Source organism: Adelges cooleyi, unplaced genomic scaffold (genome assembly GCF_023614345.1).
Source record: "Adelges cooleyi isolate 19-005CV unplaced genomic scaffold, UGA_ACOO_1.1 ACOO_flye_CR_arks_rails_tigmint_CR_PRNA_247, whole genome shotgun sequence".
In the NCBI taxonomy this organism is placed as follows: Eukaryota; Metazoa; Arthropoda; class Insecta; order Hemiptera; family Adelgidae; genus Adelges; species Adelges cooleyi.
In genome coordinates, this window is record NW_026095912.1 from 2,096,993 (window position 1) to 2,124,713 (window position 27,721).

The 27,721-nt window shown below is 34.0% G+C and overlaps 1 protein-coding gene across 1 annotated transcript; it reads left to right on the forward strand.

Annotated features, from left to right (window-relative positions):
* The first annotated feature begins 147 nt into the window (after positions 1–147).
* On the forward strand, positions 148–27,361 carry LOC126836860 (uncharacterized). The gene is made up of 4 exons (XM_050570518.1): positions 148–519; positions 22,662–22,721; positions 23,598–23,731; positions 24,486–27,361. The coding sequence occupies exon 4, from the start codon at positions 24,488–24,490 to the stop codon at positions 26,132–26,134; it is 1,647 nt and encodes a 548-aa protein (XP_050426475.1). The 5' UTR covers positions 148–519; positions 22,662–22,721; positions 23,598–23,731; positions 24,486–24,487; the 3' UTR covers positions 26,135–27,361.
* The last annotated feature ends 360 nt before the right edge of the window (positions 27,362–27,721 follow it).

Consider the following 27,721-nt stretch of genomic DNA (forward strand, 5'->3'; position numbering starts at 1 on the left):
ATCTATGCGGTAAGTGTACAATACATATATATATATATATATAATAATATAATGTATTTTCAGTGTCGGCGGCTGCGGCTGCGGCGGCGGCGGTCGTTTTCGGGAAGGAGAAAGAGACGGTCTCTCCGGTGTGTGGCCGCCGCCGTCGTCGCCGCCGCTGCTGCCGTCCTCGCGGCGACCATTGGGCCAAGCGGTAAACAGACAGCGGGCAGACGGGCCAGTTACTCCGGCACCGTTCTTGCGCAGTACAGGTACGTGCGTGCAGTGCTCTTCACCGGCCGATGCCGCGACGCTGAGCAATAATAACCGCGACGTTTTATACGATGTTATATTATAAAATATAAACATTGTAAAAAATTATTATTATTCTATTTTTTGTTCATTTTATCCGCGTCGCGGATATTTAATATTATTCTACGAACGCAGTGGGCCACAACACCGTCGTCGCGACAAGACCCGGTCCGCGACCTTGCAGTTTCCGCGGCGGCTACCGTTCCTGGCGCGGAGTCCGTGCACCTGGTAAGTACTCAAGTTACTTTACGCCCTATACATTCAGGGATAGGCAAAATACAGTATTTTTGTGTCTTAAGATACAACGTATACAGTATCTTGTATCTTTTTTCAAGACACAAAGTATCTAGCTACCGGTTCAAAATATAAAATCTTTAATGATTAATAATAATAATTTTTTTTTTGTTATCCAATACTTTTATGCTTGGCAAACTTATATTACATTTTAATACTTTGCATAAGTAGTTTAAAAAAATGGCTTCCCACGGTCAGCATGATTACTTATAACGACATAAGAAAAGCAGTGATGCGTTATGTACCAAGATTGTCAATTTAATACCGAGTATGGATTTACAAAACAAACAAAGAAAAAACTATTGGTCGCCTTTTAGGAACATCAGCTGTTGTTCAAATATTTCATTGGGGGTAATTATTTAGACCTGTTAGGGGGGACTGTACAAAACCGGCAAATGAAAAATATCATTTCAACAGTAGCGGACAATGTACAATGTGTATCTTGGTACCACCCTACATAAAGGGCAAGAGCAGGTACCTGTTCTGCTTAAAGACGTTTGAAAGCAGACCGATCCGACCACATGGGGTGAACGGATGAAAAATACAAACTGGAAAAAAAGTGGGGGGACGGCATGATTTATAAGTAATCACATTGATTCGCTATGAAAATGCTGGTGTTTCCTTTTTCTCTAGTTGTATGTTTTTTTACACTATAAAAAATTCCTTTCGACATTTTTTCGATAACAGGTTTGGTCAGACCACACCAGACCATGTACACATATAATATTATGATCTGGAAAATTCCCACCTTGAGGCCGCCCCTGCAGCAGTGCTACTTGAAACCGCCATAAAGGAAGCGAAGCGCTTAATTCGGTTGTAAAGCAAACACCATCTTAATTGGTCGAGCAATTACCGCAGTCTCTTACTTGCACTACACTCGTTACTGTTAAATTTCTTACATTGTTCAAGCAACGTTTTTTGTTTTTGGTAAATTGAGATATTTCGAGTATTTAAAAAAAAACCAACCCCGACTAATGAGTTCTATTTGAAGTTCAAAGCGGAGCTAAAACGTTTGAAATAAGCTGCTGGTCTTCTGTCAATCACCCGGCGCATCCCCCCTCTCTCTCTCTTTGCCTTTCTTTTCTTCCCTTTGTCTCTGTCTCTCTCTCTCTAAATCCTGTAGGCTTAGAAATTATATCTAAAGGGTTTTTTTTTTAACACTGTTTTATGATACACTCCTCGAACGTGTGTAAGGGCCAAGCCCAGATGGAATAGATTTCGATTTCGGGTATTTTTGGAGAATTTTCGGTCGACAAACTAATAACATTCCGATCTCCAGATGTGGTGCACGTGATTTTGGCATCCCTCGAATTCCAGGCGGGTTAAAATATAATATTATAGTAGTTTGTATTGTATAGCTGTTGTTTCCAAATCGACAACACATTTTTTTTTTATTAGAAAAATATACAATCTGTACAGTTAAAAATCGGTACACCAAGCATAAGGTATGATTACAATAAGAAAGATAATATATAATTAGCAGTGTATGACATGACGTGTAAAGATACCGTCGAGTGAAGAGCCTTTTTGATAAAATCGTACAGGGCAAAAATGTGTATACAATATTGTATTTGAATTTTTTTTTTCTATTAGGTTAGGTTAGTTGCCAAGGGCTTTATTATTTAAACGATTAACAATCTTTATAAGTATACAATATACATAGATTCGGAGTAAATATAATTTTATGTTATTATAAATGCAAAGCATGTGTGGGGTTATACTTTCAGTCCTATTCTATTAATCTAACTAGACCAAGTTAAATGGAAGTGTTATAGTGAAAATAAATTACAATTTCTATCAGATACCTGTTGAGTCATTCACTCGAGTATATATTTCTCCTGTTTTTTTTTGGGGGGGGGGGTTCTTAAGAAAAATAAAGTTGGGCTTCAGGTTTTGCCCCAATCAATACTACCTTCAGTCTAACCTAGGCCAGACCTTTTGCCGTAAGACTACACTTAAAAAAGCCAGAAAAAGAGAGTGCATCTTTTCTGGAAAAAAGGGTTTTTTTTTATGTTTTTCAAACAGATACTGAGACAATTACTATAACTAAAAAGTATTCCATACAATTGGGGGGGACAGCGTGGTGAATGGTATCGGCTAACGGGTTTGTTTCACAGATGACTCGGTTGATTATTATTCTATTTTTAACGGCATGATTTATTAAGAAAAGAAAACGGACGAGTGGAATTATTAAGATTAAACATCTCGAAGCTAAAGAAAAAAATCGACCCCTTCGACCGAAACCGCTGACGGACGCTTACAATCGCAATTATATTATTATTATAATTTTTTTTTTTTTTTTGTCAAATCGATGATTAATAGCTGTTATTGTGTTAATTTGTGAAAAAAACAAAAAAGTGACGACCTCCGAGAATTTCCGACCAATTAATTAAACTAATAAAAAATCAATAGTTCAACTGACGTCAGACCTTATTGGCTTTGGACGTTTCAATCAATCGGTCACTCTTAATCGCTTTTGCTTATCCGAAGTTTATGGCGAATACTTTTTTAATTAAACGTGTAAAGAAAAACCGGATAAGAGTTACCAAACAAATATGGTACAACAACACGGGAAAAAATAATTGTACAAAAACCTGTCCAAAGGGATGCCCTTCAAACCCCCCATCCCCTTCTTCCCCGCAGTGGATTAAGCGTTAAAGACGGTCTGTACAAAATTAGTGATTGTGACTGTATTTAGAGTATAGCAATAACAGGGTATGCTGGGTGTGTTAAATTAAAAAAAAAAAAAAAACGCCATACAAATTCACAACGAAAAATATATTACCTGAAATGTTACTATGTATGTTTCTTAATTTTACGAGAAATCCGAAATTTTGGATTTTTCTGAAATTTTAGATACCCGTTTAAAAAGGTTTATGTTTTTTTTTTCAGTTTGTTTCCTTAAACCTTAGACGAAAATTTGAAAAGAAATTACTGAAAATTAAGTGACAATATAAAAAAAAACCGGTTTAACAGTTTTAACATTTTAATATGACCTTTATTTATTTGTAATATAATTTTTCAGATAAAACAGTTTTTTTTATATTCATTTTACATTAAATAAATATTTTCTAGGGCAAAATAAATTCTAGATTTTTACACGGACGGTAAACTTATTGAAACCCGAGTTATTATGGCATGCCAATTCACAGATTTTCTAAATTTTACTACTAGAATTAAAAGATTATTATCTATTGGAAGTAGCCCACGTCAAAATCCACATCAAGTTCTGATGTGTATTACAGGCACGTGAAAAGTGGCTCTCTTAAATGCAGGTAAATAAGAATTACCAATTTTTTATATATTTATCTTTTAAAGTAATATGTACGTTTAATGTCTTCCGGGAACGGTTACAAAAAAAAAAAAAGACATTATGTTAGAATATTGCGTTGTTGTCAATTCGTAGAAACAGTAAGAAAAAGCGTCGAAATTTCTTAATACTAATTAAACTTTTTTAATACTAATATTATGACGTGGGCTACTACTCTCCCGTACTTATCGGCTTGCAGCGATTCGGTTAAGTATACTTAAGTGTACACTTTGGTCAGGCTTTTACAAACAGTTTGTCCGGCTTATACAAAAACCACCTTCACCGTGCAATATATTTTTACACGTTTCGCTCGTGTGCGGCCTTCTTGCACAGCAAAAGTATACTTTATTATCTATAACTTACACACATTTTTTTTCATCTAAACGACCCATTTTTAGGACCGACCTAAACGACCTAGCGGCCCCAAAACTTACAACAAGTCGAACAAGTTTGGTCTAGGTTAGTTTGAATGGCTAAAATGTTCATATATATATACATACATTTTTTTTCATACATATGTTACACACTTGTTGTAAGTCACAAAATTGTTCAGGAGAGCAAAATATTAAACTGTTTGCTGTTTAATAAGATAGGGTTGACTTTGTCTTTCTATCCAACTCGAACTTAACGCTTAAAGTTTTTAATTAACTTGTTTTTGAGCGCGATGAACGAAAAATGTAATTAGGTTTTTTTTTTGTTTTAATGCGGTTTTTGTTTTTAAGTAGAAGTGAATTTTCGTTTATCCGGTTACCAATCGTCGAGACCGCTTTAAAACTATTTCGAATTTTTGTAAAACGTTAAAAAATAAAAATGTTTTCCCATTTAGTAAAAACGCTACAAGATCTTTTTGTATTGATGTAATGCTTTTGATTATTCGTTTTGAAACCGTCTGTTTATTGAACGTTTTTTCTTTTTTTGGAAATTATCGCCACTCAAAAGGCGATACTTAAAGGGGGCAATCGGTTTAAAAAAAATGTAATTCAATTTTTTGTTGCAAATTATTTGAAAAACAAATCCTACAAGTTTCTACCCTTGAAACGTTTAGCTTAAGAGTGTTGTGCGTTACTACAGTTGATGCAAAATTATAATTTTTAAAATAGGTCTATATCTACTTATTACTACTGGCTTTGTAGTGTATTTACAGAACAATAAAACTATGTATTATTATTATTATTTTTTTTTTTTAAGTCAGCCACGTGAATCGTCGTGCCGGCCATAACCTAAGGCTGTACAACGACGATTACAATAATAATAATAATATTATATTGTATATTATGTGTTTTTTAATTAACATTCGAGTCACAAAATACCGACATTGATATATTTGGCGCCCACACGACAGTCGTAAACCGTTTTTTAATGGCAGCCCGGTTTTCTTTGGAACACAATCGTTCACCCCGAGGAGCTGATGATGTGCATTGTGCGCGTTTATAATATAGGTTTATTCTTATTATTATCTCATTATCTCGGCATAACATTATATACAATTATTATTATTATTATTATTGTATTTTTCTTCGTTGCTCCCGCGGTACGTCCGTGCCAAAACAACAACAATGCGCGTTACTTGACATTTGCATTGTTAGGATTTAATTGGAATAATAAAAAATTGCTCCTACACCATTCAATGCGATTTAAATACGGATTTTCAACCGTGATCCATATATGCAATGGGCAGCACATAAAACATTGTTCAATAGATGGAAATATTACAATAATCTAATTTATATATGCATTAATGCTGCTGCTATTCGACACTGGAAATGCCCACCAAACTTCATTTTACTTGACACAATCATAAAAGATGATGCGTTTTGGTCTGGCAATGCTAAAGATTGTACTTAGAGCTATTCGGAAGAACTTGGGTAGGATGTTGTTGGCAAAATCCGTCAAGTGTTTGAATAGTTTTTTACTAAAGTAATGTGAATTGATAAAATCAATACAACTGCACTTGCAAATATGTTGCATACTAAATATTTGTCATTCGTACTGACTTTTGTTGCAATTTTAACCTCAACATATTACTTGTGTAGGTTATTCGAGAAAGAGCTTTTACATTGTATCTCTATTCTGTAATTATTATGAAAGTATACAACGTTTCAATCCCACTGCTGTTGTAACAATCGTCAAACGAAATTTGTATGACTTAATTATTTTCATGGGCACTTTTTGTCCGGTTATTCTGCACCGGACAGTTAAACAACCAGTTGTCGCCATCGGTCTTGATTTAAATACATTAATCTAAACTTGTCGCACGCCACATGGTGTGTTTGCAAGTGTTTGCAACAATATTGGACATGACTTTGAACGCAGCCCACTGGTTCGACTGTATTAAATAGAAAATATATATTTCAAAACCGTTTGGGCGCCGAATGGGAACAACACACACAACATGTGTTTGTATTGTGAAACTTTAACCGTCCACCGGCTTTGCCAACGAACAAAACCACTCTTGTGTTTCGCAAAACGAAAGCTCATAAATATTTTTTTATTCGTTACGCACCATTAAAAAATAGAGAGAGAGAGAGAGAAAACCAAAATGTTTTACTACCCAAAGTGCACACAATAAACACATATTGTTGTACGGGCGAAAGAGCCAACAGCGAGTTCGAATTTGATTAATAGCGCAAGATAAATATATAATATGTATATGATTCGAAAAACGTTAACAATAGCAATATACATCATTGATCAGAACGATCGTATCGATCATTGACATCCGAATTTGTACGCGCAATATAAATCCATAAATCTTTGAACGTTCTCCAATAATGATTGTATGAAGGTACATTGTTTTTACATTGGTGTGTTTTTTTATTATAATTCTGTTGTGTCTGGACCCACGATATCTCCAAAATATCTAATATAGATTTAAATTGTTTTCCACTACTTTAAGACCTTCTATATGACTTCACTATACATAACAAAAATCGTTTTTCTAATACCCAACTATATTTTTCAATACTTGTATAAGTCTTAACACGAATGAATGGCGGTGTTTGAAAACTTAAGAAAACCAACTACGAAGGGTGGTAAAATAATATTAGAAATGTCCAGGGTCTTCAGCAAGGTGTAACGGGTTTGTTAAAATCTTACATTTAAGAGGATTTGTCACTTTTGAAATAAAATAGCCGAGGGAAATGTCTCCCTTAATATTTTCTAATAGCTCAGACGACTTGTACTTGGCTCAAAAAGGCTTACCGCACAATATTCGACTTAAAGATGTAACAACCCACCTAACAAGTAAAAAGGAAACATCAATCTTTTCCAAATCATTGTTCAACGCAAAAATAAAAATGCTACACCTAATAGAAACCGTTGACAAGTAATTTTAAGATTTGTGAAAGGAAAAGAGAAATAAAACGCAAACAATGATTGAAAAACACTAAATGGCCATTTTTTTTTTTTAATTTTATCTGTTGTTATTATTTATTTAGCAATTTGGTATAGACAATAAAATCCTAATTTGAAAATTAAACACTTGTATATTTGTATCGGTACAGTGACGGAAAGCTTTTATAGGTTGTTAAATTTTTATCAGAATATCATAGTGGTCAACTTTAGGTTAGGTTGGGTTAGGTTAGTTGCCATTGGTTTCAATAGACAGTATCGTACCAAGAAAATAGTAAATTCCTCTAGACCACTATTCCTTAAGAAAATTCCACACACATTGGCAACTAATTTGACTAGTAAGTTGGATGAAAAATATGTACATTTTTTTGTTGTTTTTCTTTCAATTTCGAAAAGGGAAGGGGTCGGATTTTTTAAATATTTTTTGGCCTAAATAGATTACACCTTTGAAGTGGGTACCAATTCTGATCTATAAATTTACTGCATGATGAAATTTGATTCAACGGTTTATATTCGATATCGTTGGTCCAGACAAATGGCAAAAAAAAAAAAATTAAAACACATCACGTCGTTCTAGACTCCTTATCGAAAAAAAAAGTAGGACGATTTAAAAAAAACAGCTAGTTTTACATTTAAAATTACAGGCGTGTGGAGGGGCGTTCTTATACATATTTTAATATCGTAATAACGATACCGGATGGGTTTGAATGGAAAAAAAAAAAATTATAATAAACGGTATCGTTGTCATTGTAACAAGACCTCCTCTCTTGTGTACGGTTTACACGGGCAGACGAGGAAAACAATAACTGTATATTATAAATTATATAGATAAATGGTTGGCTTCGACCGAGAGGAACAGTCGGTCGGTGAGGTTTTTCCATAACGTTACAATATGGTCAATAGAAACATCCTTCACATTGTAATGGAACTTTAAGCGCACATAAGCTTTACACTTGCAGTCAATTATTGTGCATATAAAACACACACACACACACAATAGTACAATTATCTTTTTAATCATAATTTAACATTTTTTTGTAATTTCTACAGTGAATTTCAAAGTACTTGATAATAAAAATTGTACGACTGTTCTCATTACTTGAGCATAATTTAAGCTCAGTTAATATATATTCAAATTATAGGCTAATCTACAGTTGGTAAGCCAAACTGTCGAGAACGGTAATTATTTCAATAATAACATAACATTTTTTTTTTTTATATCGAGTATAAATATTTGTTTAGTAATTGACTGGCTGTATCTGTTTCATAGCCGAGCATGAAACGAGGAAATTAAACCTTGAACAATTTACTACAACTGGTATAACGACTAATGGCAGTTCTCATGAGTTATTGTTCAATGTTGTAGTTTAGCTTAGGTATAGTTTTAAGTATAAGCCTCCGCTTAGTTCGCATGCTAAACCCGTGAGAATCGCCACGCACAAAGTAAATAGTTATTACTAAAAAACTAAACAAATATAATTGTTTTTTTTTACACGATTGACGAATAATACATTTTAATATACTCACTAAGTAGTATTGTTTTGAAACACACCCGAGAAATCGCTTATATTAACAGCTGTTCAAGGCAAGCATTCAAAAATATATAAGTGCTAAGTCTACACATTTTTTTTTTAACAATAAAATCAAGAATTTTAATTTATTCAATATTAGAGTAAACAACTACTGTTAGTATAGTTAGAAAAATAGCTATGAAATAGTCTGTGTTTCTTTTTTGTTGAGACTTTGAGTAAAAGGAGACTGTTTTTTTTTTCACTTTTGAGCACCTTTGCTTTGTGCGGTCTACCTTCTCATAGATGGTAATATCTATGAGTAGTTTAATAATCGTAGAGCTAGTGTTTTGTGTGTATACACCTGATGATTGTGGCCATTATCATTTTCACTGTGGCTTCTCTATCGGCTCATTATTTCATTGTACATTCTAACCGATCGTCATCATTATCGTAGTATTGTTTTGTCACCGGTGAGTAGGTAGATGCCGTATGGTGTATGGCAACAACCCGTGTAACGGGAAGCTGTTACACGGGTAACCCGACCCGACCTGACCTAACCTAACCGTTTCAAATCGAATAACGCCAAGTAGTACACAAGTAGTCACAATTACTTTTGTTGTGCAGAAGATTGGATTGTTCTTAACCGCAATGGACGACGCGCACGTATTTATTAGGTATTATTATTAATGCGACAGCGAGTAGGTACACAAATGGCTTTCTCGTCAGGCCTGCGCGACAGGTGGGTACATATTATTGTACATTATTAATATGCCATTATTAATCCGTTTAAACCTTCTGAATCCGACGGCTGCTGTAGAGACGAGCAAGTACGTGAGACGTTTTAAAAAAACATTATCCTTACAGCGGTAAGTTCATTTTCTTTGCACATAAATCACGTTAGATCTAAAGCATTAAGAGTCCTGGGCTTAATTAAAATACACAAAAATTCACTACACTAGCACCTATTTTGCAATATGGGAGCATGGTTTGGAATCCTTTGCAGGTTGGTTTGATTATTAGAGCGGGTACAACGTAGGTACTATTAATCTTCTAAGAAATTACAATTAACAAACACCAACTTAGGGTCTAATTCATTTCACTGTAGTATGAACGCGGATCCCTTAACTAGAATATGTTTTAAAACGTTGCATTTTATTATGATTGGCAATGTTATTGGAATATTATCAATTTTTAGTTAACGATTTTATTTTTCACTACTATTTTTATCTATACCTGTTTGGTCTTGTAGTAATAATGTAATGGAAAAATTATGATGTATTTTTTTTTTTGTGTTCTCCTTAGAGAACAAACATGTCTGTCCACCTAAATACCTAATTTGCTGCAATACCTACACCACTAACGACGTATATTATACAGATGTTTTATTATGTTCCTAAGCACGTCCGATGTGGGTACTGCAGTCGCTCTCGTTTTGTTGTTTGTTTATTTTTATAATATATTTTTTTTTATCTCCATTTAGCGTAGGTACCTAGTATCCGTTTAATTACAGGTAGCCGGCGGGAACGATCGTTTCGCGCTGAGGTAAGTGATCCGAATTGAAGTTAAAAAATACAAAAATGATACATGTATTAGGTATGCACATGTATTAGGCATGCATAATAGTATATATTTGTCGGTCCCCAGTTTGACCGTTATCCACGGTAGGTAACTCCAGTGCGGTTTTCGTCCAGTCACGACGACGGTACACAGACATTTGTCATTGGAATAGGTATTTTTTATTTTACTTTTTTACCATCGTTAAGCTCCTCTAACTGTACACGTTTTTTCACACTGCAAGGTCACTGCGCAGTGTGTCGATTGTTTTTACAATGGTGTATTTTTTTTTCTGTCTGTCTGGACTCAAGACGTCTATGTTAAACCGCCGGACCGATTCCTATTCGTGTACGGAAGGTGTAGATCTGCACAAGTCGTACATGAAGTGGGCCAAACATTTTAAAAGTTCACCCCCTTCCCCTTAGAGAAAATCGCCCAGAAAACATTTTCGGATCTACCGTTTCGTCCATAAGAGCTCATAAATTGACCTTAAAAATTCCAAAATATAGCGAATAGTTTATACTTATTACCAAAGTGTTGAAAAAGAATTATTTGTGATTTTTTAATTAAATTTAATACTGATTGTGTGCATGGAAACCTTTTCAAATGTCCTCATTGTTGTTGATTGTAATTGATGGAAATCAGAAATATGCAAGATATGTATGAAACAAACATTTAATCTTTTCAGATTTAAATATGCAAAAATATAAAAAGGTTCGATTACCGGTACCGCCAACTTATCTGATTTACATTATATGATGATATAAACGCAGATTTATCATTTACAAGCAAAATGGTTTCAAAAGTATCTCGTCTATAAATTTTAGACTCTACATTTCATTCAAATTATTTGTTTTTCATTTGTTGAGTTGAATCATCAACATCTCTCCTTTTGTAACGTGTAGCAAGTTTGAGAATTAATAATTAATTCCCTATTCATGTCATTCACTGTTCTTTCCTTGTAGATAACTATTTGTTTTATTGTGCATACTATTGTTTAAATTGTAGATATTTTGCCAAATAATAAAGATATATAAAGTGGACATCAGCATCAGCACGTTGCCCAAAAATGTTTTATCGTTGACCTTTTTAAATTGGCGGAAACGGAAATTGAATCTTTTTTCCATTTTGGCGGAAACGTCCATTGGCGGAAACTGGTATTTTGATTTTTGGGCCACGTCCGCCAAAATATTTCATAATTTCCAAATTGTATTTTATTAAATTTATTTTGCAAACATTTTAAACGTAGATTTGACTATCGACAAACGCTACACTTTGACGTAGCCATCTTGTTTGCTTAAAAAAAAAAAGAGAACTTAAATAGTTGGTACCTATTTATTAACTAGTGATCTTGGGACATTTTTTTTTCTTTATTTCACTTTTTTTGGGTGTAATTTTTGTAGCCTAATGTTTGAAAATTAGACTGAACATATTTAAGTTGTTGGGTTTAACAAGTTTGTTTGATTTTGAGTTTTGCCAATTCTACTGGGCGTTATCGTTTACACCGAATAAAGCCATTTGATTGGGCTACAAAAGTGTATTAAATTTCCAGCTGAGGTTAAAGACATCCGCTTAACCTAAAAAAATTGTTTTCTAGTAATTGTCTTCGTCGAACGAGAGAAAAAGCTATTCTTATATTCATACATAGTTAACGACAATGGCATATAATTATATGTTACCTATTGCAAAAGTATCGTTTGGTAACTCCTCGAATATTATACAACGACTACATAAAAAGTGCCAAGTCACTTTCTTTAATATTTTTCAGAGAAGTGTTAAAAAAAATTAAAATAAACTCCATCAACTAAATAACGCACAGAGAAATATCGATAATAGTTTTTTTTTATAATAATATACATTTTAAAAATTGTTTCTTTTTCAAATACACACGATTTTGTTGTATTTGCGTTGTAGTTGTACATAATATGTATATTACTGTTCCTTAAACAAATACAAAATTTCAGAATGAATTCCAAAGACAAATAGAGTGTTCCCATTTCCCTCGAAACGGGCACTCTTCAAATACCGATTTTACCAAACAACACAAACCAATAAAAACAAAAGCGGAGAGAAGTTTTCCGAGAAGTACTCGGCGCAATAAACTCAAGTCTTATTGCCCGAACTCGTTTTAGATACATTTGTTCGAGTATGTTTTTGCTTAATTGGTAATAAAAGAAGAAACAATAATAATAATAATGAGAAAAAGACAATAAAATCGTATAACTTAACAAAACAAAAAAAATACCAAAGATTTGTTATTAGAAAAGAAGTATATTTTTTTTTCGTACTCAGAAAATCCGATATTTAACAAAACCGCATAAACGGTTTTTTATTTTTGCAACAATTTCGATTTATCCATATATGGATTTTTTTTTTCACCATTAAATAACATATTCGACTGACTTGGCAAATTTACAACGATAAATATTATGACCTACTTAGATTTTTTGTACAAATCGGTTAAAACAATCGAAAACGTTATTGGCGACCAAAGAATATAAGACCTTAAACAGATAATATATTAATTATTTTAATCATACACATATGGTTTGTTGTGTAGTAGAAACCGTTCGGCTAACAATAATACTATTTTACCTGTAGCAACTCTGTTTGTTTATTTACAATTTAGAAAATATACAAAAAGAATACCATTTACCAACGGGCTTGCGGGAAATAACAAAATATTTTTCTTAAAAGGATTACCGTTTAAAATGTAATATAATTCCTTGCCAGATAAACCTGGCCTCAGACACTCTCGGTCTGCATCTGGTCATAATAATTGACTTTGAACCGCTTTGACGGCCATTTGGAAAAGGGTGACGTTTCTAAAAATATTATCCACAAAGAAGATGGGTTTTAGAATAAAAATCCGTCGCCCATAGTCATATTTCTTAAACGACTTAAACTTGCACAATCTTAAAACGTTTTTATTATTATATTTTTCACTGTGCAAACAATACCTATAGTTATCACATCTTATCCTAGATAGAAGATGAAATTCCAAAAGCAAGTTGAACGAGATATTGAAGAAAACAAGAATCGTCTTCCACGTGTAAGACGAAGTGAAAACGAAACTCTTGTAAACGATTAATAGAGATCTATTTGAACACAACACACACACACGAGCGATTTTAGATCAAACGGCTTTCCTTTAAAGTATGCAATGTGATTTCCCAACAAATTCCTAGGATTATCGCGGATATACTTGCGAATTTTATATAATAGTAATAATTCTTTTGTAAACAGCCAACGCGGTACATTGGTGTTTTTTTTTTTTTTGGTTAAAAAATAAATAAATAAATGACCATGCGTAACGTCGCCACGTCTCCTCGACAAACTTCACCGCGTAAAAGACCATTATAGAATAATATGTATCTATTATATTGTAGTACATTGCCAACGCAATAATTGTTGTCCGACGACACAATCATGTCTATTCATCATCAATTGGTCGAAAATGATATTATTATAAGTAAACCCGGACCATTGATTCTGGTGTTTGGCCAGACCCTCTTGTCGGTTCCTTGTCGAAAAGAAGCTGTACAATAATACATTGTTTGAGTTTTGTGCCAGTTTATTGGACGGCGGAGGCTTCTTCAGGTGGTTTCCGGTAGGTCTAGAAACAATATAACTCAAATGCATTCACATGCATTCAATTGTTGCATAGACCACAGCAAGATATGATACCGGTTTACTTATCGGTTACAGGCCAATAAAAGAAAACGGTCAATACATACTATAAAACGACTCTCGTCGATACTTAGAAATATCATTTATTTATTTCTATACCTAAAACTGAACAACACCTTGCAATCAGGTACTGAACCAAAGGAAATCTGGTAGGTCACCTGTTATACCTTAGAAAGTGTCCATATTTTTCGCATATATGTTGACTACATTTACTACGCTCAAGTAAAATTTTCCCCCTTTTTTTGGGGGGTTTTCCTTAATAATAATAATAATAATATAATAGTTTGATTACTGATTTTTAAGTGATCCGTACATGTTTGTTTCCTATTCTAGATCTATATCTTCAGTCTTAGACCTTAAGCTCTAAAACCATAGCTAAAATAAGCGAAAGAAAGGAACCTCTTCCGGGGAAATGGTTATTGAAATTTTTTTAATTTTGTCAACGTGATAACTGTGTCTAAAAAATATTCCATACAAATTTGACTATTAAAAAAACGATGGAAGTGAACTGAGATAGTGACATGCTGATATTATTGTTATAATCTATTAACGTAGGAGCCGATGAAGTCGTCCAAAATGGTTACAAAATTAGCTTCAATGTGATATGTGCGTCCCATGTGCTTTCCGTTCCTAGTAGGTACTTTAACAATATCATATTAGTATTATTTATAGCGGTTTATATATTATTATAAACGTGGTACGCTCGGATAAGATAAATAATAATATCGTGTGTATGTATATCACGGACAACGTCTTGTTGTGTGTCTGCTTATGCGGATTTGGTCGAACGCCAACGTCGTTTTACTTCTCTTCCTGTCATAAGCCGTACATTGCCTTGGTCGGTTACCATTTCCATATTGTAGCGTTTATCCAAAAAGGGCCACAGTCAACGACACACAGTGTTTACATCTCATTTACACGCATCCGACTGGCGTGGTGGTGTATCGTGTATCAACGCCCATATAAATCTTGATAATTTACCAAAAGAAACTCGACTTGGTAAAACGAAGCCGCATTAATAAACCTTTGAAATCATAACTCGACAAAAAAAGAAAATGTTTTTTGCCATTGAAATGTACACATTTTTCATGAAAATTTTCCTCTATTCGATAGGTGTTGTTTTTTAACACAGAGGATATGTTATTGGGCTGGATACAAGAAGTTTCATGTCGCCATTTTAGATTAGTGATAAGAGATAATAGCTTAGATATAAGCGCAGATATATATATAACCCTACAAAAATGGCGGACGTCGACTTCCATTCTTGTCACTAGTTGGCAATCTAGTGTGTTACATATATCTGTGGATATGAGAGATAAGAGATAAGTGATAAGACACGAGATAAGTGATAAGAGATATGAGATAACATGTACATTCAACGTTTTTCCGTAGAACGGAGAAAATAATTAGGTTTATTTTACTAGGTTTTATGACTTTACAACTTGATTTCGACAAAAATCCAATCGGTCCGTTTACTTTTATTCGAGCTGATCGTGCCCACATTAAGGTACTGCACAAGTTTTTCTCCTTCGACACAAACTATAGTATTTGTAGGGGTCTATCACTCACCCCAACCATCCTTAATCCCTATGACCGCTTAACGCACACACGCCTGCCGTTTGAACTTTCTTTCCATGTCTGAATAATCCCACAATCAGCGGAATATTTGCTTTCATTTTTCGCATTTCTTTCATTTCCCCCTCGGTATTGACACAAACCCTAATGTACATTCGCACACATCTATTATGTACATTCGTATAGTATTATGGTTGTCTATAGGATGAAGTAAAATAACCGAAATATTCATTCCGCCTTCTACGCGGATTCCCTTTGATGTCCTTCAATGCAAAACACCAAATGATAATATTGAAATGAGACTGAAATATATTTACGTTGCCCGCATTCCAAGCATAACAACTAATTGTCGTTTCGTCAGACAAACGGAGCAGTTCAAAAAAAGAAACTATACCCATGGACAGATTTGGATTTAACTAAAAAAAAAATCCTACACAATCCATAATACATATAGACACATATAATAAATACATTAAAGTGTGTATCAAATTGAGTAACGTCTGAAAGAAAACCGTTTCTAGATTTACACTTGTATTTTATTAAAAGGAGTTATATACGACAATGTAAAATCATGTTACTCTTACTATATATTTTGTGTACCTACTAAATTGAACACAATGTGACATTATAATATCACATTGTTTTGTTGTGTTATATTTTATACACATATATACCGTTTATAGTATAATATTAAAGACGTCCACTCGTCACTGTAATAAAAAATAAATGGCTATACATAGCACAATATTAGATAATAATATTATTATTACTATAAAAAATATACTCTACACACCTCTCGATTGACCGTGAACGTTCCAAACCGCCAATGCAATTATTCGAAAAAATAATAAATATTTAAGTACACTCGTTTCATTGTCGCGAAGGTTACGGTCGGCGGATCTTACTGATGAGATTGCAATGACCTAGCAAGCCACTTATAATACCTATATAAACTGTATATACCTATTTTTATAATACCTGCATCATCACAGCTCGACTAAACAACCTCACAAAGTCAGCTGCACACGAGTAGGTAGAGTTGGGCAAAACCAAAATGCATATCCTAAAACCGAGAAACGGTAAACGAAAATATACAAAATGCGCAATTCCCTAAAAAAAATGTAATCCCGTTACAGAAAAAACATTTATTTTTATCTCATCGACTTACACAATGACTTACAATTGCTGTCTTTTGATGATGTCATCCATTTTGGATTGCACTTTGAATAGCCATTGCTATGGCTGTTATTTTTTTTTTTAAATACTGATAATAGATAGTTGATAAGAGGATCAGCTGATAAGGGACGGTTGATAAGATATCAATTTCGGGGAAGGGCACTAGAAATAATCATTAGGCTGAGGTTCAAGGATAAATATTAAGGACCAACAATATTAAACAAGGACAGTAGAATCGACAACCAATTTGTAAGTGTCTTATTACATGGCACGTTTTGCATTTAATTAGATGCCCAACTCTGTCAATCCCAGTTTAATGTTTACGGTGAACGTATTAGCTACCATTCACGGATTATCCATATTAGGTTTGTTGTTTAAACTAAATATTGGTAAACGTAATGTTGTAACATTGTTTGACTGTCTAAATAAACAATTAAAAAAGCTTAAACAATCACTGCTCGCTTGTCGACTAAAATAACCGCCAGAATCAAATGTCAAAGTGTAGTGCCTATTCTTTTCGATAGAAGTCCAATATAAGTAAGAAAAAAAAATACACTATAAATACTATACACAGGTATATTTCTTGTTTTAACCGTTTGGCGTACCAATAGTAAAATCTATTTTGGTTTGATTGAAAATTGGAAATTATAGTATATATTGTTTTTCTAGGTATTGTTGCACGCTCATGACTTTGGTGCACTTAAAATGCACGTTTTAGATGCCATTAACTGTTTAGAAGGCGTCTCAACTAGTCGTTGAACTACATCAATAATTAAGTAAAAAGCACGGACTCGACGTAGAAGTCTCTGTAAAAAAAAAAAAAAAACCAAAAAATAATAAAAAAAAATCAATATTTTACGGCTCATTACATACATACAATAGTTAAGATTTTATAGTTTTTTTACCTTACAGTTTGAGATTTTATAGTTTATTCTGTTTATAATCTTTTTGTACGTGATGCGATAATAGGAACAGCACAACATGTATAATATGTTAACTTGTTTCGATGCTCAATTTAACAAATCTAAGTATCAGCGCTGAAAAAAAACTCTTTCTGAGTATTTTCCAGTATGAACTTAATATTTGGCGTCTTAAGTACACATAAAAAAAATACAAGCAAAAATAAAACATATTAAAATGAATACTTACTAGTGATGTGAATTCAATAATCCAGATTTTCATTAAAAAAAAAAACCCTATTTAATTCACTCAAAAACCCTTATAAGTATTAAATATCATTGCGACACAATGCTGTGTACTTGAGTAAATTATTTTTGATTAAAATGTAAAAGTAAAACACAATATCTACCAAAATCAATTTATAATCAAAATTAAGCGTTTTTTTTTTCTAAAATGTACTTGAAAACATTTTTACTTGGGTTAACAGCTTTATATTGTAATTTTTTTTTAAATATTTATAACATTTTTAAGTGGCTTAAATAACTAATAAGTTTGTATTTTTTTCTCTATGCAATTTTTTATAGAGTTCTGTACGTTTTGATAATTTTTTTTTTATGAATTTTAAATACGTGTACTGAAAACCGGTCTATCTAGAAGTTTTTTTTTGGTTTTTGTAAAAAAAAAATATGACATTTTCTAAAATAATTTTCAAAAGTACTCGTCAAAAAAAAAAAATACATCAACTTAAAAATGTAATAAAATTAACAATTTCCAATTGTTCAATTGCAGTAGTACATTATTTTTTCTAAAATCATGTTTTTTTTCTCAATTTTTTGTCAATAATTTCAGTAATACCAACCTAACCTAAACTCGTTTTACACACGGTTTTACCGGTTTTTTTTACGGTTATCAATTGACTCAATTGTAAAAATGAAATATCATACCGACAATAAGGCTAAGGTGAAGGATTTCCATACGAATAGGGCAAATATAAATGCTATTTAAAAACAAAACATTTTTTTATAGAAAAAAACCAACAATAAAATGTATAAAAACAAAACATGCATATAAAAAAAATTATATCGTTCTTCTTGTGTGCCCTAACAGTATTGAGTTAAAATGTTCAAATACTTTACCACTAAAAATATCATACACTTTTTAGTTTCGCCACTTTCGTTTACAACTATTACCCAAGTTGGCCCTAACCAGGTGTTGAATATACAAAAAAACTAACCACCAAACGACACGTGTGATCAAAACTAAATTCAATCCCTATTGTATGTCGAAAAAAATTACAAAGATTTCATATCTTTAAATCTTCTCTTAACGGTTTTGCTGATTTTTTATTTTCAAATACTTTCTCTCCAGCACTCACTGTCAAGTATCGCCTATAATTAATGCCGTGGACAAATGGATAACATTGGTAGGTACTTAAGTGCATGACAAACAGACAGGAATTTTGTATTTGGTGGTGTGTGTCTATTAAGACATGCTTATTGTTACTAATTGATGTAGAACACGGGAAAGGGATTAATAAACAATTAAACGTAGAAAATAATTAGACAATTTATATTTATATAATTTATAGGTAGTGTACCTATCACTGGCCCGACGGATCGGAACGATAATAATAGCTGTTAATAGCCTCTACACGGTGGCAGCCGCCAAGGCCGAGTAAAAGTACATCCTTTTGGAATATATAAATTAAAAAAAAAAAAAAGATCACACAACTATCATTAAAACGGGGAAAAAAAAAATAATAATACCCAACATATATAATTATTATTATATTGTCTTTATTCATTGCGCCGGTCGGTCTTCGTAATGAACGAAAATTCGTTTAACGAACAATTAAATTAAAAAAAAAAATATATATATATATATATTGTTTAGACCGTGCAAATTAATAAAGAACTGGGTTTTTTTTTTTAAATAATAAACATAAGCGAGGAAAACTATAAAATATGATCGAAATTTCTATTGTTGTTGTTTTTGGGTTTTTTAATATATTTTTTTTTAATTACAACTTGCAACAAATTAATATTAATTTTTTTTTGTATTATTTTTACGAAGCACATTGGAAGAATACAAACCGTACCGCTCTGATGTTGTTTTAATCATATTTTATTTTCGGCTATTTTATTATTGAATTATTCTTTTCGAAATCATTGTGTATATTTTGTAACCGTGATGTATGTATGTATACTGTTTGTACAGTAGTTATCATGGGATAGGATTATTTGTAAATCGTGTCAAGGAATCGAAAAAGAGGGGGAAAAAACCGTACATTAAAATATGTGTACATAATTTTCTACATAATTTTTTCCGGCTTACTATTTTTATTTATATATATATATACATATATTTTCAATGTAATTATTATTGCGAATTTCTTAAGACCTAGTGTAGGCCACTACTAATAATAATAATAATAAAAAATAGTATATTATAGCTTCTGCCAGGTACGTTTCTTATGCAGGTACGGTCGAATAAACACGGTTGGTAATGTTTCACATTGAATTTGTGTATTTTTGTTCGAGTGCGTTCTATAAATTAGTGATGAAAAAAAATATTTATACAAAAGAAGAAAATTAAATTAATACCATAAGAATATTTACATTTTGTGAATAATAATGTACAATATCAAGGAGGTCATCGCCGGTTGTATGTAACGCGTGTAAACATTATCATTATTATTGTTGCGTTGATACAAATCTTATTTAGGCTATTAAAAAAAAATTATATAAATATAATATTGTATTAAAATCGCACAAAGCGGAACTAGTTGTACACAATCCGGAAATGAAAGCATCTTAGGCCATTGGGGCAACAGTAACATTAATGTAGATACACATTGTTTAAATATTTGATATATTGTAGTGTTTACAATCGTTATGTCAACTTGTACAAGTATGAAATTATGTCTACATCACCTTTATCCAGTAAGTTAAAGGAGTATAATTATAAAAAGTCAATGGTGGTCAATACTATATGGCAAGGGCTTGAATAATAATTAAACAGCTGCACTAAACAACAAAAAAAAAATCATAAATATTTGTTTCATCAGTTGTGTAGCTGTACACTTTTTTTTTTGGAATAATATTTATTTTATCCCATTAAATTAATTTTGGTTACTTTTTAATTTTTTTTTTTTTGTGACCTGTTTAAATTTGTGAACTTATGATAGTGGTTTTTTTTTTTTAACAAACTGTAAACGTTCAAACGGCCTTTGATGTTTAATTTATAAAACGTTTAAATACAAACGAAAACGGTCTGTACGTGACAACCATACAAATTCGATCCAACAACATGGTATAATATTCAAAGAAAAAATTACACAAAAAAATACTAATATATATATATGTATATTTGACTGACTCGAAAAAACCTTCTCGAATAACTCAAAGTGGTTCATACAATATTCAGCCATATTTTTCCTATTGAATTTACACGTGAAAAATACATTTTTCATTAAAACCGTCTTAATTTTAAATATTTTCTAAATGTAAGAAAACCTTTTTGAAAGCTGACACTGTTCACCTTCAAAACGCATTCGATCTTGTTTATTTTTGGTAAAAAAAATGTAATTTGATCAGAAACAATGGTTTCAAAATACACATAAGTTGTTATTTAAAATAAATTGTTATGTATAAAATACATTTTTACATATATGAGACAACACAATCATAGTAACTGTTTTACAAGTACAAGTGCGAGCTTTTAGAATCTTTTTATTTACTAACGAAATATCGTTAAGTTTTTTAATTAGGACCAATTTTATTTATTCTATGACGCTTCAATATATACATAATGATATTTACCTACTTTATACACATAACTGCTTAATTTATTTACCACTCGAGTAGTGTTGTAACCAGAGAAATAGGAATTAAAATAAATAAAAAAATTATTGGCATTACATTGAGTAGGTCATTATGAATCATTGTAAATTCCCAAACTGTAAAACTGAATCACTTGAATACATTTTTTACACATGTATACTCAAGGATAGAATGCATTAAAAACTGGTTCCTTATTAAAAAAAAAATGTGATATTTTCCATAGAATTAAACAATAAGAGTTTAACAAAAAAGAAATATTAATTTACTTAAAAACTGCACGAAACAGTTTTGAACATTAGTTTAAATCGGATTTTTGTTTAAATACATTCAGACCTGAGCATTATAAATAATTTTATTTTTATTTCAATGAAAACTCAAACAGCACAATATTGTTGTTGATAATTAATAACATATAAAAAACATAGTTGCATTCATATTTTATGTTCAAGGTCTAAGTAATACTAAGTTTGATTTACTTCAATGAAATAGATAAAAAATCATTGTTCGCTGTGGGAAGGACATTATCATCATCGGTTTAATAATACAATTTTTTGATTATTACAACAAAAATTAAAAAAAATGTATATAAACCATATGATAAAAATATGATTTTAAGAAATATTTTCAAACTGTCCAAAAGCGTTTCTCAAACACTTTTACTCGCATATTTCTGCTGGAACTAGTAATTATTATTATTGCCACACTTTGGATGTCAAAGAAACCGGTGTTTGCCGTACAGTCTAATTAGAAGAAATGTCTATAATTTCCAATTTCAAACGACCGAATTCAGGTTTCAATAGACGAAAACAATAGAATCAAGAAGCATTACAAAATAACATTACCCTGATCGCGTTTCACGGCATTACCTAATGGTATGCATGCGTTTATATTGTGATGATGATACTTGGTGCTATTCAAAAGACACATCCAAACAACATTTTCCCTATATTTTACATTATTCTGATACACGGCCTAAAAGGGGTTTTATCATATATTATACGTCTCATTGCTTTTTATCCGTATTTTGTGTTTAATATCTTAAGTAGTTTTGTTGTACAATTTAGTCTAGTCAATGTACTCTTATACATTTACATGCATTACTGATTTATTTTTATTCTTATTCGAACACAGCTTATTATTAACAGATGTTTTCAATTATTGTTACAGGATTGCCACCAGCCAGTGCCAACCCCAACCATTGCCTCGTTCAAAAGGATGTTCCTTTAAGTAAGTTTCTTATTGAAATTCCGACACAAGCACAGTTCAAACCGAGTACGTCACAATCGTGTGCACTGCTCGTTTGTTACCAGCTAAGCATGTTCATTTGGTATTCCGTTATTCATTTCAGCTATCAGATAGGTACGATTAGAATAATTATCAGAAACGTGTATTGTATCAGCTCAATGGTAGGCGACACCGACATGACTTGCGGATCGCCTGCGAGACCTTCGACTCTCGTCTGGCGGTCCACGGTAATAATCGTGATGTTTTATTATTAGGTTGGCATACTAATAATTATAATAATAATAATAGCTGTTTTAGTCATTGCAGCTGTTAACACTTGGTGGTAGACACCGTCGCGTTTTTTACCGGATTGCAATTCGAGTTGCACAGCCATTATAATTTATACTATATATAGAATTCACACCATAACTCGATGATGTGGTTTTGTTTGGTTCGTTTAGTCTGCACACGCGATCCTCACACCACCGTCGATTTCCGCATGTAGCAAGTCTGTAGATCATAAATCCTACCTGAAAAGTATTGTGGAGGAAAGTGTAAAAAATTCCATCAAAACCGAGAAAACTACTCAAAAATTGTACATATTTTTCCATTTAAGGCTCGCTAAAACCGAAAAAATCTGAAAACTCTTTGTTCCAACTCGAATAGAATCTATTTCTTTATTTCGCTTAAAAATCGCAGTTTAAGTGCCTTGTAGTTTTGAAGATTAAACTGATCTAGAGTGAAGCAAGCTACACTAATACATTTTTGTCTTTACAATGCATTTTATCGATACTAAACTAAATATGTATTTCTACCGTTTACAGATTTGCAGCAAACTAAATTTTGATTGCAATTATTAATAAGAATTTTTATTTTCAGAACGTTTATTTGGCGGATACAATACACCAGTCTGGAGCCATGACCGGTGCAAATGATAAACCTGGCTATTCAGACGGATTCGCCGGTCGTCGAGTAGGACGTTTGCACGAACGGTAGCGAATAATCAACAATAGGTATGTTAATCGACACACGTCGGTATTAACTTTTATACTATTGTCTTAATACTCGCACAATGACATTGATACACCATCATTAACCAACCCTCCGGCTAACCTAAACGGGGTCGTGTAGATATTCTGAGAAACGGATTGCTTGAAGATAGCGTCATGATGCTAACACAACAAACGTAAATACATTTAGATTTAACGATAAAGCGTTATCAAGTTATCTTCTGGGAAAGGAATTAGTGTCAACAATGGGTTATTTTTAGATAAAAAAAATGTCTCAAAGCCGTTCTCACCAGACGAGCTTGAAAATTAAATATAGCTTAACAATATTAAAACTATATGCCTCGCTGTATTTAAAATACTAGATGTAACCGGTGAGTATTAGATACAAATGCAAAAAACCGCATCCATTACTATGAATACAAGCAAGGACATCAGCGATAAGCTGACCCATAGTGCTGACGTTAATCAGCAATGAGTATGAGTCAGCAATAGTTTTTGCTCCTTTAGCTATTTTTTCCTTTTAACATCGCACTCCTGGGGCTTAAGAACATCTACAAGAACACCTTCCTATTAACTTATAATTGAAATTTCATCGTTAGTTCTTATATTCCATTCACGTTGATTGAATCTTGTATTTTTCCATATTATGTTCCTCTCGACTCGTCCAAGTTTGTCGATAGATAGTGTCTTACAATTATTTTCAAATCTGTGATGTAGTAATTATGTTTATTGATCTATGATAATCGGTGGATTTCAGATATGGCAGCTTTCATCGGCATCGGAGTGCTGAGGCAAATGCTGTACCGCCTGATATTCTGGGCGGCCATACTGCTGTGCCTATCGCAACTGCTGATAACGTTCTGGAGATCCGACAAGTCCATGTCGATCAGGTCGAGCAACGCCAACGCCAGAATGCTCATGTTCCAGAACATGATCGACTTCCACGGCGCGGCCCGGACCACGACGCCGCCGTACGAGAGCCTGCTGACGCTGGAACCGTGGGTGGACAAGGTGTCGGTGCAGTCGGAGCAGCTGATCATGGACCAGGTGCAAAAGCGCCTGCCCAACCTGCCGGTGACGTATTGGAACCAGAACAAGAACAAGAACATGTACTACAAGAACGAGAGCTGCGCCAAATTCCCCAGCATCTACGAGCTGGAGTTCAACAACGTGTACTGGCAAACGTTGCAGACGTCCAACGGGTCGTTTCACCTGTACAGCGCGTACTACGACGTGCGCAAGCTGAGCAAGATCGGGCCGGCCGTCCGGATCCTGGGCATGATCAACCGGATCGAGCCCACTGTGAAGACCCACTGCCAGCTGTGGTTCGACGGGCTCAAGCAGCCGGTGATCGTCAAGATCATGGAGTACAAGTACATATGGTACAAGAAGTGGGGCAACTACAAGCAGGGCATCTACCAGCCGTACCTGATCGCCTGCCAGATACCCAAGTCGCATCACCACCTGGTGCCGGCGTCCGTGTCGCTGGCCGAGAACGTGTGCGACAAGGCCACCAACAACCTGCGGGTCGTGTACGACCGGCCGGCCGTCAAGAAGGACTTTGCCGTTTGCGTCAAGGGCTTGGACTTTCTGTACGAGGACTTGTCCGTCCGGCTGGTCGAATGGATAGAGCTGCTGCACCTGCTGGGCGCCGACAAGATATTCTTCTACCAGCTGCAGGTGCACCCGAACATCAGCAAGGTGCTCAGCCACTACGAGGCGGCCGGCAAGGTGCACGTGACCCCGTTGACGTTGCCGGGCGGCCAGCCCAACGTGCCCGGGTTCCAGCACCTGTACCTGACCAAAAAGGTGAACCACAAGCGACAGAACGAGCTGATACCGTACAACGACTGCCTGTACCGGAACCTGTACACGTACAAGTACATAGCGCTGCTGGACATCGACGAGGTGATCATGCCGCTGAAGGGAACTTCGTGGAAGCAGCTGATGGACACGGTGCTGCCCAAGGCGTTGTCCGTGCGCAACGAGAGCCGCGCCTCGTACAACGTGCGCAACGTGTACTTCCTCGACGATCTCATCCACACGCACGGCTGGTTCAAGACCATACCCAGGTACATGCACATGATGCAGCACGTGTACCGCAGCAAGAACTACACCAAGCCCAACCAGTACGTCAAGTGCTTCCACAACCCCGAGCGGGCCCTGACCCTGCACAACCACTTCCCGTTGGCGTGCCTCAGCCAAGGGTGCACTTCATTCGCCATAGACACGGCCGACGCCCAGCTGCAGCATTACCGGGCCGACTGCGTCAAGACGCTGAAGAAGACGTGCACCGAGTTCCGGCAGAACAGCGTCATGGACACCACCATATGGCGGTACAAGAAAGACCTGGTGTCCAGGGTGTCCAAGACGTTGGCGTCGCTGGGCTTTTTCCCGGCAGTCTGACGGCCTTTGCAAGAGACCGCGACCGAGAGCCATCCGTCTTTCTTCCGAGTCCATTGAATCCTTAATATTCTCTGCAAACGAAGATGTCCATCGAGATTTGGATACCTTTTGCCACGACCTGTCCCAACGTTGCTTTCGAAAGGAGCTCCCAAATCTGCCAACCACAACCAGAAACGAAGATGTTCAAAAACCGCGACTTGTATCTCTTCCTAAATTGCAGTTTTACTATTCCAAGCATCACCAGTACGCCAATCGTGGCCAACGAAATGTCTAATATTCTGTACTAAACGACCTGTTGTCCATGTTTTGACAAAACCAACCGTTTTTTGTACTTATTTCTTCTCATTCGGGGCCTGCCTGGCTTGAACGTCGACGACGCCTATAAGTAGTACGGGTTGAGTTCGAAACGTCTGCATTTGGCTGGTGCTACATGTCCAGTATTACACCAATTAAGACAATACACCGTGTATGGTTGTACGGCATAGTTGTAAATTTAATTTTCGTTAAGTTCTCACGTCATTGGAACGAGAAACAACAACTTAAACGGCGCGGCGTGGCGAAACGTTTCCTATAAAATATAGACGAACTCCGTCGGTTTTTTTATTATTATAAATTAATAATTATAAAAAGGGAAAAGTAAAAACGATAACGCTCAATTAATAACGACGTTTGACCGTGAAAAAGACTCGTTCCCGCTTCCTCATCCGCTGCAATTGTGATACCTAATTATCTCTCCTAATAATATTTTTAACTGTTTATTATGATAGTAATATTAATAATATGTTAGTGACATCGACTTGTATGTTATGTACAAATCGACGTTTCGAATTCCTAACGGTCCTAGTTCGAGTAGGTACCTTAGCAGCTAATAGCGATAATAATATATTATATTTATATTAGTTCTTGTCATATTTTTTATTACTATCATTTCTCGCACGGTCGTTCGCACACCACATCGTAATAGCTGTTATAATTTGATAAATATCGTATTAATGTACAATTATTTTATTTGTTATGTTAAATTGCCAAATAATTGATTGTGTATCTGTGTGTATATGATGGACTGGCGTGCGAGCTAAGTGTTGTATGTATAATCAAAATAGGAATAAAAAATAATTATGTATAAAATTATTTATTGTATATTGTAATGATATGTAATGTAAGACAGTATATGTATATATTTATGTGAATAGTAACAAAATTACAATTGCAATTGTTATTGTAGTATTTTATGTCTTAAGTTTATTCCAAAAGGTATAAGTTGTAAAATGTAGATATAATAGTATTATGTAAAATATATAAGCTCCATAGGTAATATGCGTAGTGGTAAACGCCAAAGGCAAATAAAAACATAGACTGATCCGTTTAAAAAGTATATTAATCGTAATAATCATATGTTATACACAACAGAAATTTATGAAAAATTGTCTATGTGTTATATGTAACGTATTATGTTTCAATTTTAAGTTATTTCAAATAAATTGCGCTCAAAGGGCCAACCAAATAATATGAAAAAATACAATACATTTCAAACAGTTTGTTAACATTTTTAATCATAAAATAAAAGGAAAGCCTTTCAAGTGCATC